This window comes from Pavona decussata, unplaced genomic scaffold (assembly GCF_977016875.1).
Source record: "Pavona decussata unplaced genomic scaffold, jaPavDecu1.1 SCAFFOLD_302, whole genome shotgun sequence".
Taxonomy (NCBI): domain Eukaryota; kingdom Metazoa; phylum Cnidaria; class Anthozoa; order Scleractinia; family Agariciidae; genus Pavona; species Pavona decussata.
In genome coordinates, this window is record NW_028145698.1 from 387,361 (window position 1) to 405,342 (window position 17,982).

At 39.1% G+C, this 17,982-nt stretch overlaps 1 protein-coding gene across 1 annotated transcript; it reads right to left on the bottom strand.

Annotated features, from left to right (window-relative positions):
* Positions 1-5,239: 5,239 nt before the first annotated feature.
* Positions 5,240-10,497, bottom strand: LOC146454353 (uncharacterized). Its single transcript, XM_085095462.1, has 4 exons — positions 10,443-10,497; positions 6,635-7,135; positions 5,703-5,880; positions 5,240-5,425 (listed from the first exon to the last, which is right to left on the bottom strand). The coding sequence occupies exons 2-4, from the start codon at positions 7,113-7,115 to the stop codon at positions 5,389-5,391; spliced, it is 696 nt and encodes a 231-aa protein (XP_084951588.1). The 5' UTR covers positions 7,116-7,135; positions 10,443-10,497; the 3' UTR covers positions 5,240-5,388.
* Positions 10,498-17,982: the final 7,485 nt, after the last annotated feature.

A 17,982-nucleotide genomic window follows, 5' to 3' on the forward strand; every position in this document is an offset into this window, starting at 1 on the left:
GATAACTGGACTCGAATTATTGCCACGTCGTTTGAGTTTGTGTGTTATCTCAATGTCACTCGGATTAACATTAACATTTATTGAGGTTGCCAATTTTAATACTACCTCTTCCGTCGTTGAATAGCAATCTTCTGGTATCCCATGAATTTCTAGGTATACTGCTCCAAATCATCGAGCGCCGTGTACAGATTGTCCGTCTCTTCCACTTGCTTCTGGAGTTTATCTTTAGCTTGTTGAAGTTCGGTCTTCAGAGTTTCATTAGTTTTTGACACCTTTTCCAAAGATGTTTTTAAAACGCTGACTTCTCTTTCTTTTGACTGAAGGGACAATTTTAACTGTTGTATGTCCTCTCTCAAAGTAGAGTTTTCTTTTAAGATGCTTGTGACCGACTTTTGAAGGTCCGCTAACATGTCACGTATTTCATAAAGCGTTGGTTCTTCCTCCGAAGCTGCATGATCAGATTCTTTACGGTCCGCCATGTTATCGCTATCTTCTTCGTGAGCGTTTGGTTTGTTATTTGGCCGTTTAGCGACGTTCGTCTCTTCCTCTGTCGAACCGCGGTCTCCACGTTTGTTTTTCTTGCGAGTCATATGCCCATTAACCAAAGATTTTCACCGAAAGAGAGGAGGGAAGACGCTGCTCAAAATTCACGTCCGCTCCACACGAGCTCCACTCATGACCCCAAAAAAAAATTTATTGTTAAATATGATTTTGTTCCATTTTGTAGTTTTAACTATCATATTTTTTAATAATTGTAAAGCGCATTAGATCATATATATAATGAATTTTGCGCTATATAAGTATTAAATTTATTATTATAAAATTTATTATTTTGGTGATGTACCATGGCCATGCGATGGAACAGCACAAGATATGAATGGCGTCATGCTGTCAGGGGAGGACAAGGCAACCAAACGAAAACGGATCAATGACCTTGTCCTCCGCTGGCATCCAGACAAATTTTTTTCCCGCTATGACAGCATACTCGCCGAGACTGATAACTGATTTAGTTCGATATTTCTAAAGAGGAGAGGAACGATGAGCAGACGGAATACTCAAAAAACAAAAGTAATATAGGGCATTTTCTATGTGGTTAGATTCATTTCAATACAACTGGAAATTCACTAAAAATTTCTGAAATTTCGTACCACTAATTTCTCGCAAAGGGGCCATTATTGCTATTTGTTTTGCGCTATTATTTTCGGCGGGTCTCGAAATCTCGGCGTCTCAAACTGGAGTCTCGGAATCTCGAGGGGATCTCGAGCTCGTAAAAAATAAAACAGTTCTCGGAATCTCGCATTTTGAAATTTGAATTTGAAATGTGGTTAGATTCATTTCAATACAACTGGAAATTCAATAAAAATTTCTGAAATTTCGTACCACTAATTTCTCGCAAAAGGGCGTTATCATTGCTATTTGTTTTGCGTTTCATAAGATTTTCATAAAAAACGACAGGTTAAATCGTTCATTATGAATGTGCGTTGTAGAAGTTAGATTCGATGAGAAAAGGTAAAACAGTAGCAAAATATCGTGACAAATTGCCGGTCTGATCAGTCTGCCTGTCAGTTCCTTAGCCTGCGAACAGCAGACGTATTTCCAATCGTCGCTTCTCTCCCTCCGAAAAACAATATTTTTCGGAGGGAGATAAGCGACGATCGGAAATACGTCTGCTGTTCGCAGGCTCGTCAGTTCCTACGTGTATTCCGGTTTTCGGACTCTTGTACTGTTAAGATTAAAGTTTTCGACCTACTATCCCTCAGGCTTTTGCATTCTGTACTTTTAATGTTAGTAGGAGACTGACAAATGAACGCAAGGTTTCTTTAGTTTGAATTTGTTACAGTTAGATTTAAGAAATAAGACAACGTTTTGTTGCCGTAAAATGTCTGCTCCAGTCTTTGTATCGCAAGCCCACGTAAAAATATGCGTAATGACGCTTTCTCCTGTATTAATCAAACTACTAAATGGCGTTGAGCTGTGGTTAAATTTAGTTTCTTAAAATATCATCCTGAATAGAAAATGCCATCAGCTTCTAGTAGCTGTCGTGACCTATGGCGAGAAGGTCATCAATTCCGGTATTTCATAATTTGTCATAATTTATGCGTCATACTGTTTTCGGCACGGTACTCGATTCGGCACTTTACAAGCACCCGTGAGCTGCGTAAGACGGGAAAAACCCGTTTGTTCGTCTTGAAAGCCGCACAACGGAAAATAGTTCGTCCAGACGGATAATGCGTCTTGTGCCCGTCTTTATAATAGAGACGAATAACCAGACGAACGACAAAAGTTTGCCCAAAAATATTTGTCTGACAACAGCAACAAAAAAAAAAATGTCTAGTTTTGTTATAAATTATCACCCCAGTGCAATAAAACTGTCGATTAGTGCCCCTGGCCAGAGACAGAGCAGGCCGGAATGGATTGAAACTTGAAAAATGTTAGGCTAATGTTTTTCAAGTTTTTGCATTTTTATTTCCAAACTACGCTAGAACAGAGTACGAGTTGTTCCTGTCAAGAAATTAAGTTGATTTCTGTCCTCTCGTTGCTCCAGAATTATTTTGTAACAAAGTGAAGGTTTTATTTCATCATTTTTTTTTTTAGCAAAAGAGGTCAAAAACCCATGAGACTTCCCCTTTAAGGATGTAATGAGTTTGATGGTAAATTAATGACCTTATGCTTCGTCATCAAAAAGTGTGGAGAAGAATGTCCTAATTACTTTTACAAGTCTTCATTAGGATCCGCCATAAGCTGGGGTTTTAAAATTCTTTCTTTTAAGCTGAACGGCCTTGTAAATTTATAACCCAATACAAGAAATTGTCGTATCTTTTTTAACTGAGCAAGTTTTGGATTTTCTAGGAACAAGCTAAAATATATGTGTATAAGGCTCCGCTCCATTACTTACATGCAGACCATCTGCTCTTTTTTTTACTTTCTGAGGACTTTTGTCTCGTAAGAAGCTTTTGAAAATCCGTATGCAACTTTAATTTTAGTAATGTTTGCACACTCCGCGAGAGATGAGCTGATTAATATTGTGCACAGTCCTGTCAACTTGTTTTATCAAGTAAATGCCGCCTTCCTCGAAGAGCAAGCTAAGAAAAGAAAAACAAAACTAACGGATGTACCCGTTTCTCTGTACCACAAAGGGGCTGTTTACATGCACGAGGGAGGAAGATCCTAGCGCTAGGAAGACCCTAGAAGGCGGATCAACCTAACGCCATATGTTTTCTGTATTCAGCTTACATGAAAAAAGCTGTACTTGGCTCTAGCGCTAGGATCTTCCTAGCTGAGAGATAGGGAGATCCCAGCACTGCGAAGATCCTAGCACCATGTAAACTACCTTCGCTCGAAAGATCCTAGTACTAGGGACAAAAAGAAAAAACATGGCGGCAGCCGGGCCTTCAGCTCCTTAAGGCCGCCAAGATTTCCTTTTTTCCTTCACCACTTGGTCATCAACCAGACCGACATTTCTGCAGGCAAACCAAACGAAAAGTTGTTACGCCTTCCAGGTTCTTCCTCCCTCTATGTAAACAGCCCCAAATTCATCTTTCCGTCGATTACATAGGGTGCTTATAGTCTCGTCTATAGACAGACTCCACAAACGGGCGTCAAGACCTATACACGGGCTATCTTTTTACATGGCAAAAATCGACGTGAAATTGAAAACAAACTGCATGGGGTTATCTTTTTCATAACTAGATACTACAGTTGTTGGGGCTTTTTTATGAACCCCATTCTGGGTTATTGTCCACTGCTTTGCCAGATGACCTTGGACGCAAAATACTCCCCCCCCCCCCCCCCCAACTCACGTTCAGGGTCCTTTAAAGGGGCACAGTATTAGTTTTACTAGAGGTGCCCCTCTACTCTCCTCTCCTCTATTTGAATTGTATTTTTGGACTGCGTGTTAGTCTATGTTTTCTAATACCTCCAACTTTTGTATTTTGCACTTTTGTAACAGTAAGAGTGTAGAGTATAAATAAAAAAATGTCAAAATGTCAAATGCCACCTCACGTTTAAACATAAGCTGGTAACACTTTCTTTTCTTAGATCAACTTTTCAGCGTCTAACAAGGGGAATCAGCTCAGATGTTCGAAGTTCACTTGACACACACACTCAGTTGTTGTTCAAATGGTTGTGTTCTATTTCAAGGGTTCACTCTACGGCCCAGCTTACAGAATTCGCTGCTGAAGAACTTCTTGCGTTGCTGGGCTGGAATATCTCCGACTCGTGAAAAAGATCGGACCCAGTTGTTCAAACACGGATTAAACTAATCTTGGATTAATGTAGCCTGCAGAACGGCGTTATTTATTTTTCGTTTTTCAGGCGAGCGGTAAAAGAAAATAACGCCTGCAAGCTAGGATTAATGTAAACTTTGATTCAAGTTTAATTATTAATCAACGAAAACAATTCAAAAATATTTTTGTTCCTCAGTTTTAACGTAGACTTTTCTTTACTACTAGCTTGAAATGAGCTTTTAAAAACATTTTTAAAGAGCGAGATGAAAACCTTGGATAATTTTTAATCGTGGATTAGCATTAATCGGCTTTTGAATAACTGGGCTCGGAACTCTACCCTTTTGTCTCCGATTTCTCTCTGCCGCGCGGTTGGGGACTGGCACTAGTTACTGCATGTTATGGCGGTTTTTAGTTTTTAAAATCCTTCTGTTTTCCCACAAAGCATGGCAAAACAGAGTATCACAAAATGCCATCCCTAAAAATCCCCTAGCAACAACTCTTACACTCTACAACGTAATTTTACCGTAATTCTACTATTCTATCGGTCTCTGTTTCTCTATGATTACAATAAGCCATTTCCGAGTTGCTTTGAACCTCATTGTGAAAGCGAGGCTAAGGGCACATTTTTTCACATGAAAATTAGTTTTGTTTGCATACTTGTGAAAATGAATTTTCATGATAGAATCTATGCACGAAGCCTCGCTTTCATCATGAGGTTCAAAGCAACTCGGATATGGCCACTCACTAATCGATTGCGTTTTTCTTTATTTCTCTCTGATTTCCATGGTACATAGTTTCTATATTCTTACTGCTCATACATACTTTTCTAAAATATTTGCTTCATATATACGCTATTTTAATTAAGTATACGATTCCCACAACATTCTAGCTATAACTGTTAATCGTAGCCGTCTTTGTCATATCCTTGATTGATTCTGTCTTTTTCTTTTAAAAATAAATAAGGAAAGCTTGTACAACAAGAAGAATGTTTACTCAGGCTTCACAGTTATTCCACACGATTTCACTTGCCTCCAAAAAAGTTCTTTGACAAACTCGTACAGTTTAATGTCGGCCCAGTTCGCCTGTTTTATCTTTGTAATCATTTCTCCACTCACAGTTTTCTTCGTTCCCTTGTTATCTCTCCAGCTTGTATCTATGGGAATCACCGGTAGAAAACAAGGGAGCCGTTTTTGTATAATCTGCAATGTGAGATGAAAGTGCTCGAGTAATCCCACAACAGCGTAATATTTCACGATATTTTCTTTGGCTTTTTCCAGGGCTTTCTGTGGATCGATCTTACAAAAAGCCTCAGGGCCGCAGAAAAACCGCGTCATAACATTGTATTTACACCCCTTGCCTTGCTTTTCAAAGCATTCCTCGAGTGTGTCATTTATCTCTCCGCTTTCGATCATTTTTTGCAAATGCAATGGATTTCTGTGTCGAGTGTTGTGCTTGAAAAAGTAATGCGATATATACCTCGTTACCGGTTCGCGGACTTGGTTGATGTACGTGTGTGTTCTTTGAACTTTTAAATGATTTCTGAAGTAAAAGTGTGCATTGAAAAGGATCTGCTGACGAACGATTCTGGCTCCTTCTTCGATAATCTCTGGGTAAGGTGCGGATGTTCCCTCATCATAGTAGTCTTCGGTTTCTTCTGTAGAAAAAGAAAGGAATGAGTTGAGAGTTTTAACCTCCACTTACGAGCTATCGACAAGAAGGGCCGCACTATGTCAAGGAAGACAAAAAAAACGGCAATTAACAACGGGTCCCACTACCCTTTAATGCCATGATGAGCTAGCCTGCACGATGCGCACGAAGAGAAATGACGTCATCACCAAATTTAATCTCCACCAATCAGCATTTTGCATCGAAGGAATGCCTTCCCAAATCTAACAACTGTTTCGCTTATTCTTATTCCTGAATACACCTGTACGGTCAATCGAGCGCAACCTAAGGTTACATTTCAAAACCCCATTTTCTTTGGGGTTTTTTTTCATGAATTATTAATGAAAAGAGAACAATCCAATAGCACTTGCGTACTTGCGTACGAGTCCGGTAACTTTTCCTCTAGCTACAAATTTAGTCTAAATCTAATGCGATAGAGCGGTTTTCAATTGGCTGTCGAAAGTAATTTCGCGTTTGCTTTGGTTTTGTATTGCTACACTCTGTGATTGGTTAACAAAACTGGCGCCACTTTCTCAACCAATGAGAAGCAAAACCAAAACCAATCGTGTTTTGGCCGCACGCGTTTTCCCGCGCTTGGCGCCAGTTACATGTATTTGCTTCAAATTCTAATTGGCTCGTTGTGTTGTTTATATCTGTTGCGATTGGCCAGAGTAATTACTTTGGTTTTGGTTTTACGACACTCAAATGAAAACCGCTCTAAATACATCATTCGGTATACTAACGTTTGGTATACACGTAATTCATCATGCCGGCCGCAAGCTCAAAGTGAGACCCCATTGTTTCGCTCCCGGTCTTGAATACCCGGTTATACAAAACCAGGCTGGCAGGTATCGGCGTACATGAAGCATTCTTTAGGAACTGCACCAAGCCATTATGACTTGCAAGCCGAAAATCTTGCAATGGTTGACGGCGAATGAAATCACTAAATTCTGACTGATCTGTGTTTGGAGAATTGAGGCTTGACGAAGCTTGATTGTAGGCATGATCACTTTGCAAGTCTTCCCATTTTTCCAGCTTCTTTTCCCACCAGTTTTCTGCAGTCCTTGTAGTGACTTCTCTCTCTTTCCCGATATTTCCATCAATAACTAGTTGTCTTAACTGTACACCTAAATATACCCACACACATAAGTTTAACAGTATACCTATTTTGACCAAGGAAATTAGAAACCATCGTTTCCTGGGATTCTTTGGCAACTGGTCCATCGCTTGAGGAGTTGTGAAACCTGTGAAAGAAAAGAAAAATGGACTTTGGGTGCAAAAATATTATAGCGGCGTTGCGAACAAATTGCGCATCGCCAAGGGTGGGCCGCGATAACAGTTCTTCAGTTCAATTTTTAGCCGATATTTCTCGCGAATATCGAAACTTTCAGGGAAAGCACAGTATCTATAACATTGAGTTTCGACCAGGAGCTCATTACCGATGAACCGTTTATTTTTCGATTGACATTCCCACAAACTCACGGCAGTCTCCCACCGGACCTCTCTAGCCAGTCTCAAGCTTTGCATAGGGCATACCGCGGGAATAGTGAAAATGCCATCGCGAAAGCCATACTAGTAGTATGGGAGCTATGCGCTCCAAGTAATGAGCTTCCGTTTCCATCCATTCGCAGTGGTTATTTGAGCATAGTGTGCGTCATTCCCGTTCCCCGATGCCTATTTTACGTGCACAATGTTCATTCCAGAATTTTGGTTTTTCATAATTTTCAAAGCTAAACTTTACAAGATTCATGTGCTGGTTTGCTTGAAAATTAAGACTAGCACAAATTGATCAGATAGTTTGTGAAGAGTTGGGAACGAATCTTCCAGTTTCCTCGGACGTCAGCACTCGAATCTCTTTACGTTGGCCAAATTACCTTTAGTTATCAAGTCTGTTTATAAAATCAAACATTCGTTGTTGCTGTTTTCTGTTTGTTTGTTTGTTTGTTTGTTTGTTTATTAGTTTAATTATTTTCAAAGGTTATTCAAAGGAAACCAACTGTCGATCGTGCGGTCTTCGATCCGGTCCGCCTCCAGGCCTGTAAAAAGCTTCTTGTGATTTATTTTAGATTATAAACCTTCATGAGCTTGATCACAGCGAAGAGATTGTAAAATCTGTAACAAACACAATTACTTGACAAAAAGTAGATTTGTCTTGCTTTTTATTTGAGTGCCGAGAAACCAAAACCAAAGTAATTACTCTCACCAATCAGAACAGACGTAAACAACGCAATGAGCTAATCAGAACTCGAAGCAATTCCAAAAACCCGCACCAAGCGCGGGAAACACGTGCGAGCAAGACGCCATTGGTTTGGGTCTTGGTTCTCATTGGTCGGGAAAGTTCACGTGAAGGCGGGTTTTTCTAACCAATTACAGGGCGAAATGAAGCAAAACCTTACGTAGCTGGGGGGGGGGGGGGGTGAAAAAAGAAATGCCCAAATTCCCTATTGTCTGGAACCCCAAGGAAGCGCAGGAGGAGAGGCCCCTTACTGACTTAGAAACTAGAAGGATATAAATTACATCCGAAAGATGTTTTCCCAGTCTTTGTTGCCTACAACGGAAAATGATGTCGTCATATGGTATGGTGATTACGCCATTATTTCCAAACAGCGGCCATTCTGGAACACTACTGATTGGATTTCTGGATTCTCCAAAACCACTAGAATTGACCGAAAAACCGATAGATTAACATTAAATGACCTAGAAATATGAAAGTTACTGTAAGAATCTTAAATTTCAATTATTAAGAAAAACAGTACTCCTGTTTCTCAGTAACTTGTCTGTCAAATTTGGTTGCCAATGGCCCTTTGCCGTATTGTCAGTCCTACAATCAGTTTGGTTTGTTTACGCGTAAAGTGACGTCTGGCACGAGCATTTCTGCTACAAGAGATCGATCCGGCAACGGTGCGCTGCTTCGGTCTTGAAAGTGAATCGTCACATATCGGATAGGTTTTCGTGACACTTTCTTGAGTAGTGTGAACAGAGAATCGAACCGAAACGGAAGCTAACAACGAGGAGCGGGGACTAGATTCTAGTGGAAATGGGCCACTTCTGTTCACACTAGGCCGGAGTATTTTTAACAACACACGGATTAAAATGCTGTCTAGGTTAATGCAGACATAACATTAGAATACAAAAACGCCAGGGGGACTTTATCTGATATTTTCATCAGGTATGACTACCAGCAACTGAATATTTTTCCATAAATCAACAATTAATGATTAGAGTGAATTAATTCGAAAAATTTTTTTTAATCGGAATTAAGAGGAAAAATAAGAAAGAAACCACGCACCAAACTCAAGCCGTGATCACTTTAAATTCCTGATTATGAACATTTATTTAAAATAACTATCCCAAAATGAGCTATTCTTTTTTCCCCTATTATACGAACTCACGCTGTTAACAGCAAACATTTTCAAAATACATTCCAGGGAAGAAAGTCAAAGGCTTAGTTACCCGCACGCCGAAACAAGACAGATACCAAATTTTAAACAATTACATAAAAGAGCTCAAAAACGAAGATAGAAAATGGAGGAAGAAGAAATTAATAGTACATTTACTGGTATTAATTTCAAAGTGAATTAGAGTGATAGACTTAGACGTCGCTTGGAGGAAATTATGCACAGGAAAGGCCCACAGCCACGCGACAGCAGTTGGATGCGTGAAAATTAAAATTATTAAACTGTCCTGCATTGGATTGTACTGTATCAATGTATGAATGAATGAGCAGATGTTGGCACTTTTGTCGGCGAGAATTCAATTCTCGTACGTTAAAAGTATACGCATATCTGAATCCCTTAATTAATTGTTCAAATCCGCGGCCACGCTTTGTAACCAGCCAACTGGTAAGCCTTCCTGCAAGTTGGGATTTTTAAGACGTTTCTGTTTTGTTTTGACCACACAGCCTCACATGCAAGCTTCTAGCTTTTAACCTAACCGTATACGAATAGATTTGCTTTTCTATGCTTAAAATAAATTTCTGCCGGAGATCTTCGGGGGGTACTCTAAAATTGTTTGGGTGGGTGTCAGTTCCCGGGAAACCTAGTCTAGACTAAATTCCTCAAGCAATTGATCAGTTCCCTGGAAAATTATACCCTTTTCTAGACCAAAACTCTGATTTCTATACCCTATCCAAGACTAAACTGCTTGAAAACCAAACCCTTATTTCAAGGTCACATTGGTACAAACCCATATCGCTTATATATGGGAGTTCCCGTTCTATCCCCCCCCCCCCCCCCGCTTTCCTTGATCTTCACAGAAATATTTTGTAAGTTGAAAGCCATCTTGCATAATTCCTCCATATACTGTTCTTACAGGAGCGAATAAGATTCTCATAATTTATTTCGACCGCGGAATTAGCTCAGCTGAAAATGAAAAGAAAACATGGAGAACAAACCGACGGAGATTGTAAGCGGAATTCGAAATAGATTAATTTTCGCGTAAAGAGCAGAGGCTTTAAATAGTTAGTGTTCACAAGATATCGGGCTTTCTGTTGACGTATTTATAACACTTTCTGAAAGCGCAACAAATTTCGCCGAGAAGTTATTTACTTACAGTTTTGGCCTTGTATGTGTTCCCTCGCGGCTCGACTGGGCCCACCAGCTTGTAACTTTAACTGTTAGCGTATTTAACAAAGGTTTAATTATATTATCATTATTATTATTCAGCATCAATGTGCGCACAATTAGCTACCGAATTAGCATCACTTAACAATTCTTTACAAAGAACAAAGCGCTGGATGACAAACAGATGAATTGATACAAGACTTTATAATCAAAAACACTATACAAATGGCATTAGGCTACTAGACAATCCGCTGTACAATACCATCTACATAGCTAGAAGTAAATAGGCCTGATCACGGTTTTCGACGCCATTTTGACGAGTAGGCAAACACGTCTTGAAATAAGTTTGTATGGAAATCCGATGTCAAATATTTTTCATAAAACATTGCTCCTGAAAAATTCATGAATTGGAAATTTTAGGCACTATGCAAATGATTTTTCAGAAAATAACTGACGAATGTAGCTGTGCTAGAAAGCGTCTAGTTGCGTTTTGACATTTCCATTAAATGTCTGTACAGCGAACCAAATAGTTCGCGGGAAAAAAATACAGGGAAATGTATGGAAAGTTCAAAACACGACTGGACGCTTTCTGGCACAGCTAAACGATGAATTGAAATCTTTCTACTATCGATCATTAGTATAAATCTACTAGTGTTCTATCACGAATGCCGTTCTCTGATTGGCTACGCTACTCGCTATCTATTCGGTGATAGATAGTGAGTAGCGGTTTTCAACAAAATGGCGGCCACTTCATCGCGTTTTCGAAGTGTCTGCGATGAGGATATAGTTAATTTACTTGTTTAGTTTTGCACGACTAGTAGATTTATACTAAAACAATTAGATTATTCGCTCTCGATTTCTATCGCGTGATAGCTGATTCGGGGCTATCACGCGATAGAAATCGAGAGCGAATAAATTAATTGTTAATTATTATTGTTGTGTAACTGCTCCTCTCAGAGTTGAGCGCTCTTTAAATTTATTCCATTCAAGTTCAAGATTTTGATACCAGTTTATATCAACTTTTGTTGTTCATATTGTGAATCTCAGAATTTTATAATATTCTAATATAATTTCCTCTGGAATTATTATTTGATTATATATGATCATACCACTGAAAATAATAATGTGAGTAATTATAAACATAATAATATATGAGATTTTATTTTTATATAACAAAACTAAATGGGAAAATTTGATGAAAGATATAGTTTCTTATAAATTTGATTTAACAATTTTATTTGACCGAAAATGGAAAAATTTAAAATGGTCTGGTTGCGCCATCGCCTATACTACTACTGTTCTAACCGCAACAAATAAGATTCTTTTAATTTATTTCTACCGCGGAATGAGCTCTGCTGAAATAAAAAAGAAAAAACATGGAGGACAAACCAACGGACATAGTAGGCGGAATTCGAAATAAATTAATTTTCGCGTAAAGAGCAGAGGCTTAAAATAGTTAGTGTTCACAAGATATCGGGCTTTCTGTTGATATATTTATAACACTTATTTCGCCGAGAAGTATTTACTTACAATTTTGGCCTTGTATGCGTTCCCTCGCCCCTCAACTGGGCCCACAAGCTTGTAGCTTTAACTGTTAGCGTGTTTTAATAAAAGTTTAATTATATTATCATTATTATTATTCAGCACCAATGTGCCCACAATTGGCTACCGAATTAGCATCGCTGACAATTCTTTACAAAGAAAAACTGATTAAACAGAAAAAGGAAGACTTCGCGATACTTGACAAACCAGACGATAATAGATAAAATGGATGACAAATAGATGAATTGATACTATACAAAGCAAAATGGCATTAGGCCTCTTGACAATCCGCCGTACAATATCATCTAAATACATACAATCGTGGACAAAAGCTGTTAAGAAAACTACGAATTTTGCTCATATATTTCAATCTACCATAAAGAAAACACCGCCTGGAAAGTACCAAACCTTCACTCCCCCTCCTCCTAACTCAATGTTGGTTTGAAGGCCAGATGATGACCCAGCTTTTTTTTCAGCGGCAGAGCAACATTGATGAGAGGGAGGGGGGGGGGGGGGGCTGTGTTGTTGACGTATCATTGAAGTGCTCGAATTTGGAGATAGACAAACAGTTTCTTGGCAGTTTTGTCCACGATTGTAAAAGTAAATTATACCACTAATGGCTACATTTATGATCATTACAATGTATTGAAGATTTGAAGTTTGCTTATTTACTTTTCAATGAAGAGAGAAACAAAGATCAGAAAAACAGTTTCTATTTTGGAATAAATGAGTGAACAACACGTTTATTGAATACGCACAGTTTGCAGTCTTACCAATTGAATTACGTGTCCAAAACGATAAAATAAAAGATAACTACAATAAAAGAATAAAAGATCTACATGAATAATTAAAATCAAGAGATTGTGCACAAATTATCGTATGCTATGGCTTGAGATGAAATAATCTTTAAATGGGAAGCTGCCTGCCGGTTTAGGGTTCCTATCGGAAGTACCAAGCGATTGAGACCCTCAAAGTTATTTACCCAACTTAAGCAGTTGCGAAAAAAACCCTGAAAAAATCAGGCCATATTTTTTTCAGGCTTCTGGGGTTTCAAGCAGAGACCACCATCTTTTCAGTGGGGTTTGGTGGGTCCTGTTCGAGTATAGTAGTTTTGGCCACCTTCCTAAACAGGTCCGATGCGTGCGCGGATATGGCTCAAGTTATCTTTGTTTAAGAATTCCTTTGGAAACAGTGGGCCCACCAGAATGGTGTAGTTCGGAGTTAAAAACTAATTTCCATTTTCCTTGGTTTGTTGGGTGAAGGTTAATTTTTCATCCAAGTAGCTTTGAGGGTCTTGTTGTAGGATCATCCTTAATCCACCACTTGAATATTCGCTGATCATTTTAGTTCTGACGATTTTGTCACCGTTGCCGCTCCAAACAAATTTGAAAAATAAATTGATTTCTCCACTAGCACGATGGTTTGTTGGCAAGGACGACGAAATGTACACAAGTTGAGAGGCAATCAAGCTTTTTAACACCTTGATTTTGCCAAGTAAATTCCCAAGAGCTTCAGGTGGGGGCCGTGACACCTGAAAGCCGTTTACACGCCGCTTGAAATCGGTTTAACGGAATGGGGTATTTTGTAAATTTTTGGGGGATTTTTAGGTATATTTGGGAGGAGATAGTTTTTCTCTAAAGAGTAGTGAAATTTGAAGTAATATATAAGAAACGGTTAAGATTTGATGTAGTTTAAAAATTAGAATTTGAAGTTAAAAATTGATATATTGACACCCAAACAGTCCCCTACCAACCTGGTGTGCTCTTGGGTTGGGGGCAACTGTCTGTTGGTGTTGCAAAAATAATTTTCTTTCTTTTATCTCTTCTTTAAACCTCGTAAAATTCCATCCAAATTCACGTTTACCCCCACCTTAAGCAATTACTGACTTTAGTTAGTTTTTCACAATAATCTACCTTCGTAGTTACCTCGGGGTTGGTTGATAGCCAGCCACCTAGGGCTTTCATTTTGTCTTTGATCCACTTTGAACCATATTGCGGCAGCTAGAGCTCCTCTCCTCTCTTGGTAATGGTGCCAGAGTAAATCTTCCTCTATAATTAACCCTTTTAGCCCTAGCAGTGATTAGCATCAAATTTCTCCTTGTAATATCAATGCTTTTGATCAACCCTGAGGTCATGAGAATTAAGGATATGATCACCCAAGGTGAATTTTCTTGATATTTTAATAACTTCTCCCCAGTACTTTTATAAGAAAAGTATGGGGACAAGATAGAAGAATTTCAGCTTTGATATTAGGGGTTTAAAGGGTTTAATCTTCACACTGAAAATCAAGTAGATGCTAGTAAAGAAATCTTGAACGAATATTGGCCCCTCATCATTAGGAGTGTGTATACTAGCAACGGTAATGTATTTCTCTTGTATTTCGATGTCAGCACAGGTGATAAATCTGCCATTTGTATCTGCGTAAGTTTTTTTGAGTTTAAAAGCAAAATTCTAATAAGAGTGCATTTCGACAATTGATATAAGAAAATAAACAAAAAGAAATCCGACGATTCGAAGTCATCATTTTTTTCGCTTTATACTTTCATCAAAAGCAAAGTTGTAATAAATAAAATAAAACTACAACTCCCCTTTTGGCGATAGAAAAGCTACTTATAACCCCATTCAGCCGACCAAATAGTGGTAACGTTATCAGAACAGTGAACTCAGTCTTGAAGAAAGCATATTGAAAAAGGTTTTAAACCCGGAGGAAGGCAGTTTAATATTTCTCTTCTTTTCTGGCTGTCTCCCAGCCCTCTCAAAGTTTCGAGGTCCACTACGTTTGAGCTCAACGTATTCCAAAACATAAAGCCTTGTAATTGAAGAGGCTAAAAAAACAATCTGGTCGAAAGGACTCCGATTGTGCACATTACATTAACAGTACAAATACATGAAGACATTAAAATCTCTTTTTATGGGGACTATTTTCCTAACAAGCTTCTGAAGTGTTGAAAAATATACTCATCTATGCCTGTAGGTGATTTTCGTGCCTTTGAATTTGCGTATTAGGTAATTATGACTCGAGGTTCGTGGAGGTTGATGCAGTTTGTTCAAAGCACTTATTTTTGGTAACCGGGAATATTAGATTTGTGATCATACCTTCAAATTGATGCTTTTGACTGCTTTGATTCGCTTGGAATAGTCTTTTACCACCTCACTTTAAAGATATTCTCTTTGTATTTTTCACTGGAAAATTAAATCGCTTGTCGGTTAACCAACCAAGCGTGAAATGGACAATGCAAAAACGCGCGCTTTGATTGGTCTAGCGGATTTTGTGCTTAGAGTTCAGACGCTCAAATGACGTCATAGCTTCAGCTAAACTGAGGTCACGGATTGCTAGCCTCGTATTAGTCAATAGGCGTGCTCTCTTGTTGTACATCATAAACGTAACCACATTTGCCCTCTCAATCGCAGACCAAATCATCTCTGTTTGAAAGAATTTCTTATTTTGTGCGGAACAACCGATACAGTCAACACAATGTATAAAACAAATACCTTATTAGAACTTAATTTCACGGTACTCAATTTCGCGATTATGGCGAAACAGTATTTCGGGGGGGGGGGGGGGTATTTTCGCGATTTCAATAGGCAAATATGAAAAAGGGCATTAGATTTCGCGATTGAAGCGTTCTCAACTTCATTTTACTTTTCAAAAGGTCTCAACTTTTTAAAATTTCTAGATAAACTGGAACAAGCAAAACGCATATTCAAAAATTAACTTTTAAGTGTTGTACAACGTGGATACGCATTGTCTCAGTACGTAGTTCGCGGCAATGGTGAATTTTCTATATAATATGGGTATTAAATTTGGCGAGGATTTTTATTCGCGGGTCTTTTCTTTCGCGACTTTTTTACAATCTCGAAAAACGCGAAATTAAAGGCCCGCGAAATTAAGTACCAACAAGGTAGATTCAGTTAATTTGACCATGCGTGTGTATACTCTGATAAAGCCTGGTTTACAAGTACGACGAAAGCATAAGCATAAACACAAGCATAAGCACAAGAAACCAACGTGTAAACCGGTGCGACGCAAGCATAAGCACAAGAGCAAGGAAAGGAAACTGAAAAACAGTGACAAGTTGTCAGCGTACATTCTAGTTACTCATGCGTTGCCATTTGCAAAATGGCGGCAGCAAATTTTTATGCTTCCACGCTTGCGTATGTCACCGTAAGCTTATGCTTATCGAACGTGTAAACATCCTCGTGCCTATGCTTGTGCTTATATGCTTGCGTCGTACGTGTAAACCGGACTGGACGGCAAAATGTGATAAGAACATCAGGCCCCATCTAGTCCATCCACCCTAATGCGTTGCCAAAAGTGTCCGTTTTCATCTCGGCGAAAACGAAGACTAAATATTTTCATCCATATTAGCCACGCTAAAACGATGAAAACGACTGGTACCTGGGATTGTGCATGTCTTAACATCACAAGACCATCCGCCATCTTGGATAGGTGATCCGATTTGGACTGGAACCGATGACACGTGACGCGGTTTACTTTTCCAAAGTCTCCGTTTTCACCTGCCCACACTAGAAACGAGGCATTTTCAAAAGTCTCCACAAACCGTTTTTCGAAAGTCCCCGTTTTCAACGGCGTTTTTGGGCGTTTTAGTGTGGATGATAGGCGAAAATGCATCATGGAAAAAGCTTTGTGTGAATGGGGCCTCAGTGACGCCACTCGGCTGCGGCTCGTAACGTACTTCTTTTTTCTTATCGCGTTTAGATCAGTGTCATCAAAGTCACTTCACTGGTAAAGTTTATTTATTAAATTGCAGGAATTTCTTCAATGAAGTTCAATTCACCGCGGTCTATGTGGACAGACAAAATTAATACAGGATCGATAGAGCAATTATTCTAGCAAATGCCCCAAATCTTGGTATTCAATGTCTGTTCAGAAAGATACCACAGGCTATCACTGGCTCAAGTTTAATAAAAAAATCGTACGTAAATATTGGTGTTATTGGAATTAATTTCATCTTCAGAGCGCACGTTGCCCCCCACCCCCTCCCCCTCCCCCTCCCCCCACTCCTGCTTCCAGCTGCTCTCAAACTCGTTCCCAGGGTCTCTCCTCTGTGCTTTGGTCACGTCCTGTTTGAAGAGCGTCCACTCCAGTTCTTTCTACAACCCAGCACGCAATTGCAATATCTAACGAAAAACTAATCGTTTATTTCTCTGATCGTTTCCACTAATTTACTTAATATGTATTTTCCCTATTCTTTTAAAAATTTTTAAAAAGGAAAAGTTGAATCCGTTCGCGATCTTGCTGTGAGAGCACGAAAGAATCCAAGAGGGAGCTAGCCCTCCTATATTGAGAAAGTAACAGAGACATTTACAGCGTACATGCTTGCATTTTCAGAATACTCGTATTTAATACTCACTCGAAGCCCTTTACCGAAAAGAAACGAAGGGATTTAATACTAAAAGCTAGTTCCGTACGAAAGACAGAAATTGTGCAAGCGTATACGTGAAAATTAACACGCACATCGTTTTAAAAGCATCATGTATTAGTTGCCCGGCTGACCAGTGTTCAATCCGTGAGCAAACAAAGCTTTGGTTCTTCAGTAATTCAAGAGGATAACGAGTCATTCATTTCCTGATTTGCTCCAGACTTTGAACTCTTCAAGACAAAACGTGCAGGGAGACTGGTGAAACAGTGTAGACTAGCATGCGCCAATGCGCCCTTTGGCTCCCTGGCAACACGTTCAGTGGCTGAAAACCGCGCTCCAAGTTTACTTACGTTTTCGAATTGCAGATGGCTTTTCAGGAAGTCCAGACCCCAGTCAACAAAACATACATTCAGTAGGGGAACCAAGAACAGACACGTTTCAGTCTTGCATTAATTTGTGAAGTTTCTAAGCTGAAATGGCGTTTAGAACCATTCAAGTTATATTTATACCTGACTTGAACACTACATTTGCTGGCTTCTTTTATAAATTCAGTTTTAAAATTAAAGAGATGTTATTGAAGCAGCTTACGTGCACGTGTGGGATG

What these genes read in the sequence shown, in the direction of transcription:
- LOC146454353 (XM_085095462.1), bottom strand. Translation starts at nt 7,115, where the DNA reads ATGGACCAGTTGCCAAAGAATCCCAGGAAACGATGGTTTCTAATTTCC. An exon ending in GAATTACGTGTATACCAAAC is followed by an intron (nt 5,881 to 6,634) that starts GTTAGTATACCG and finishes CTTTTTCTACAG; the next exon opens with AAGAAACCGAAGACTACTAT. An exon ending in GTCCGCGAACCGGTAACGAG is followed by an intron (nt 5,426 to 5,702) that starts GTATATATCGCA and finishes CTCACATTGCAG; the next exon opens with ATTATACAAAAACGGCTCCC.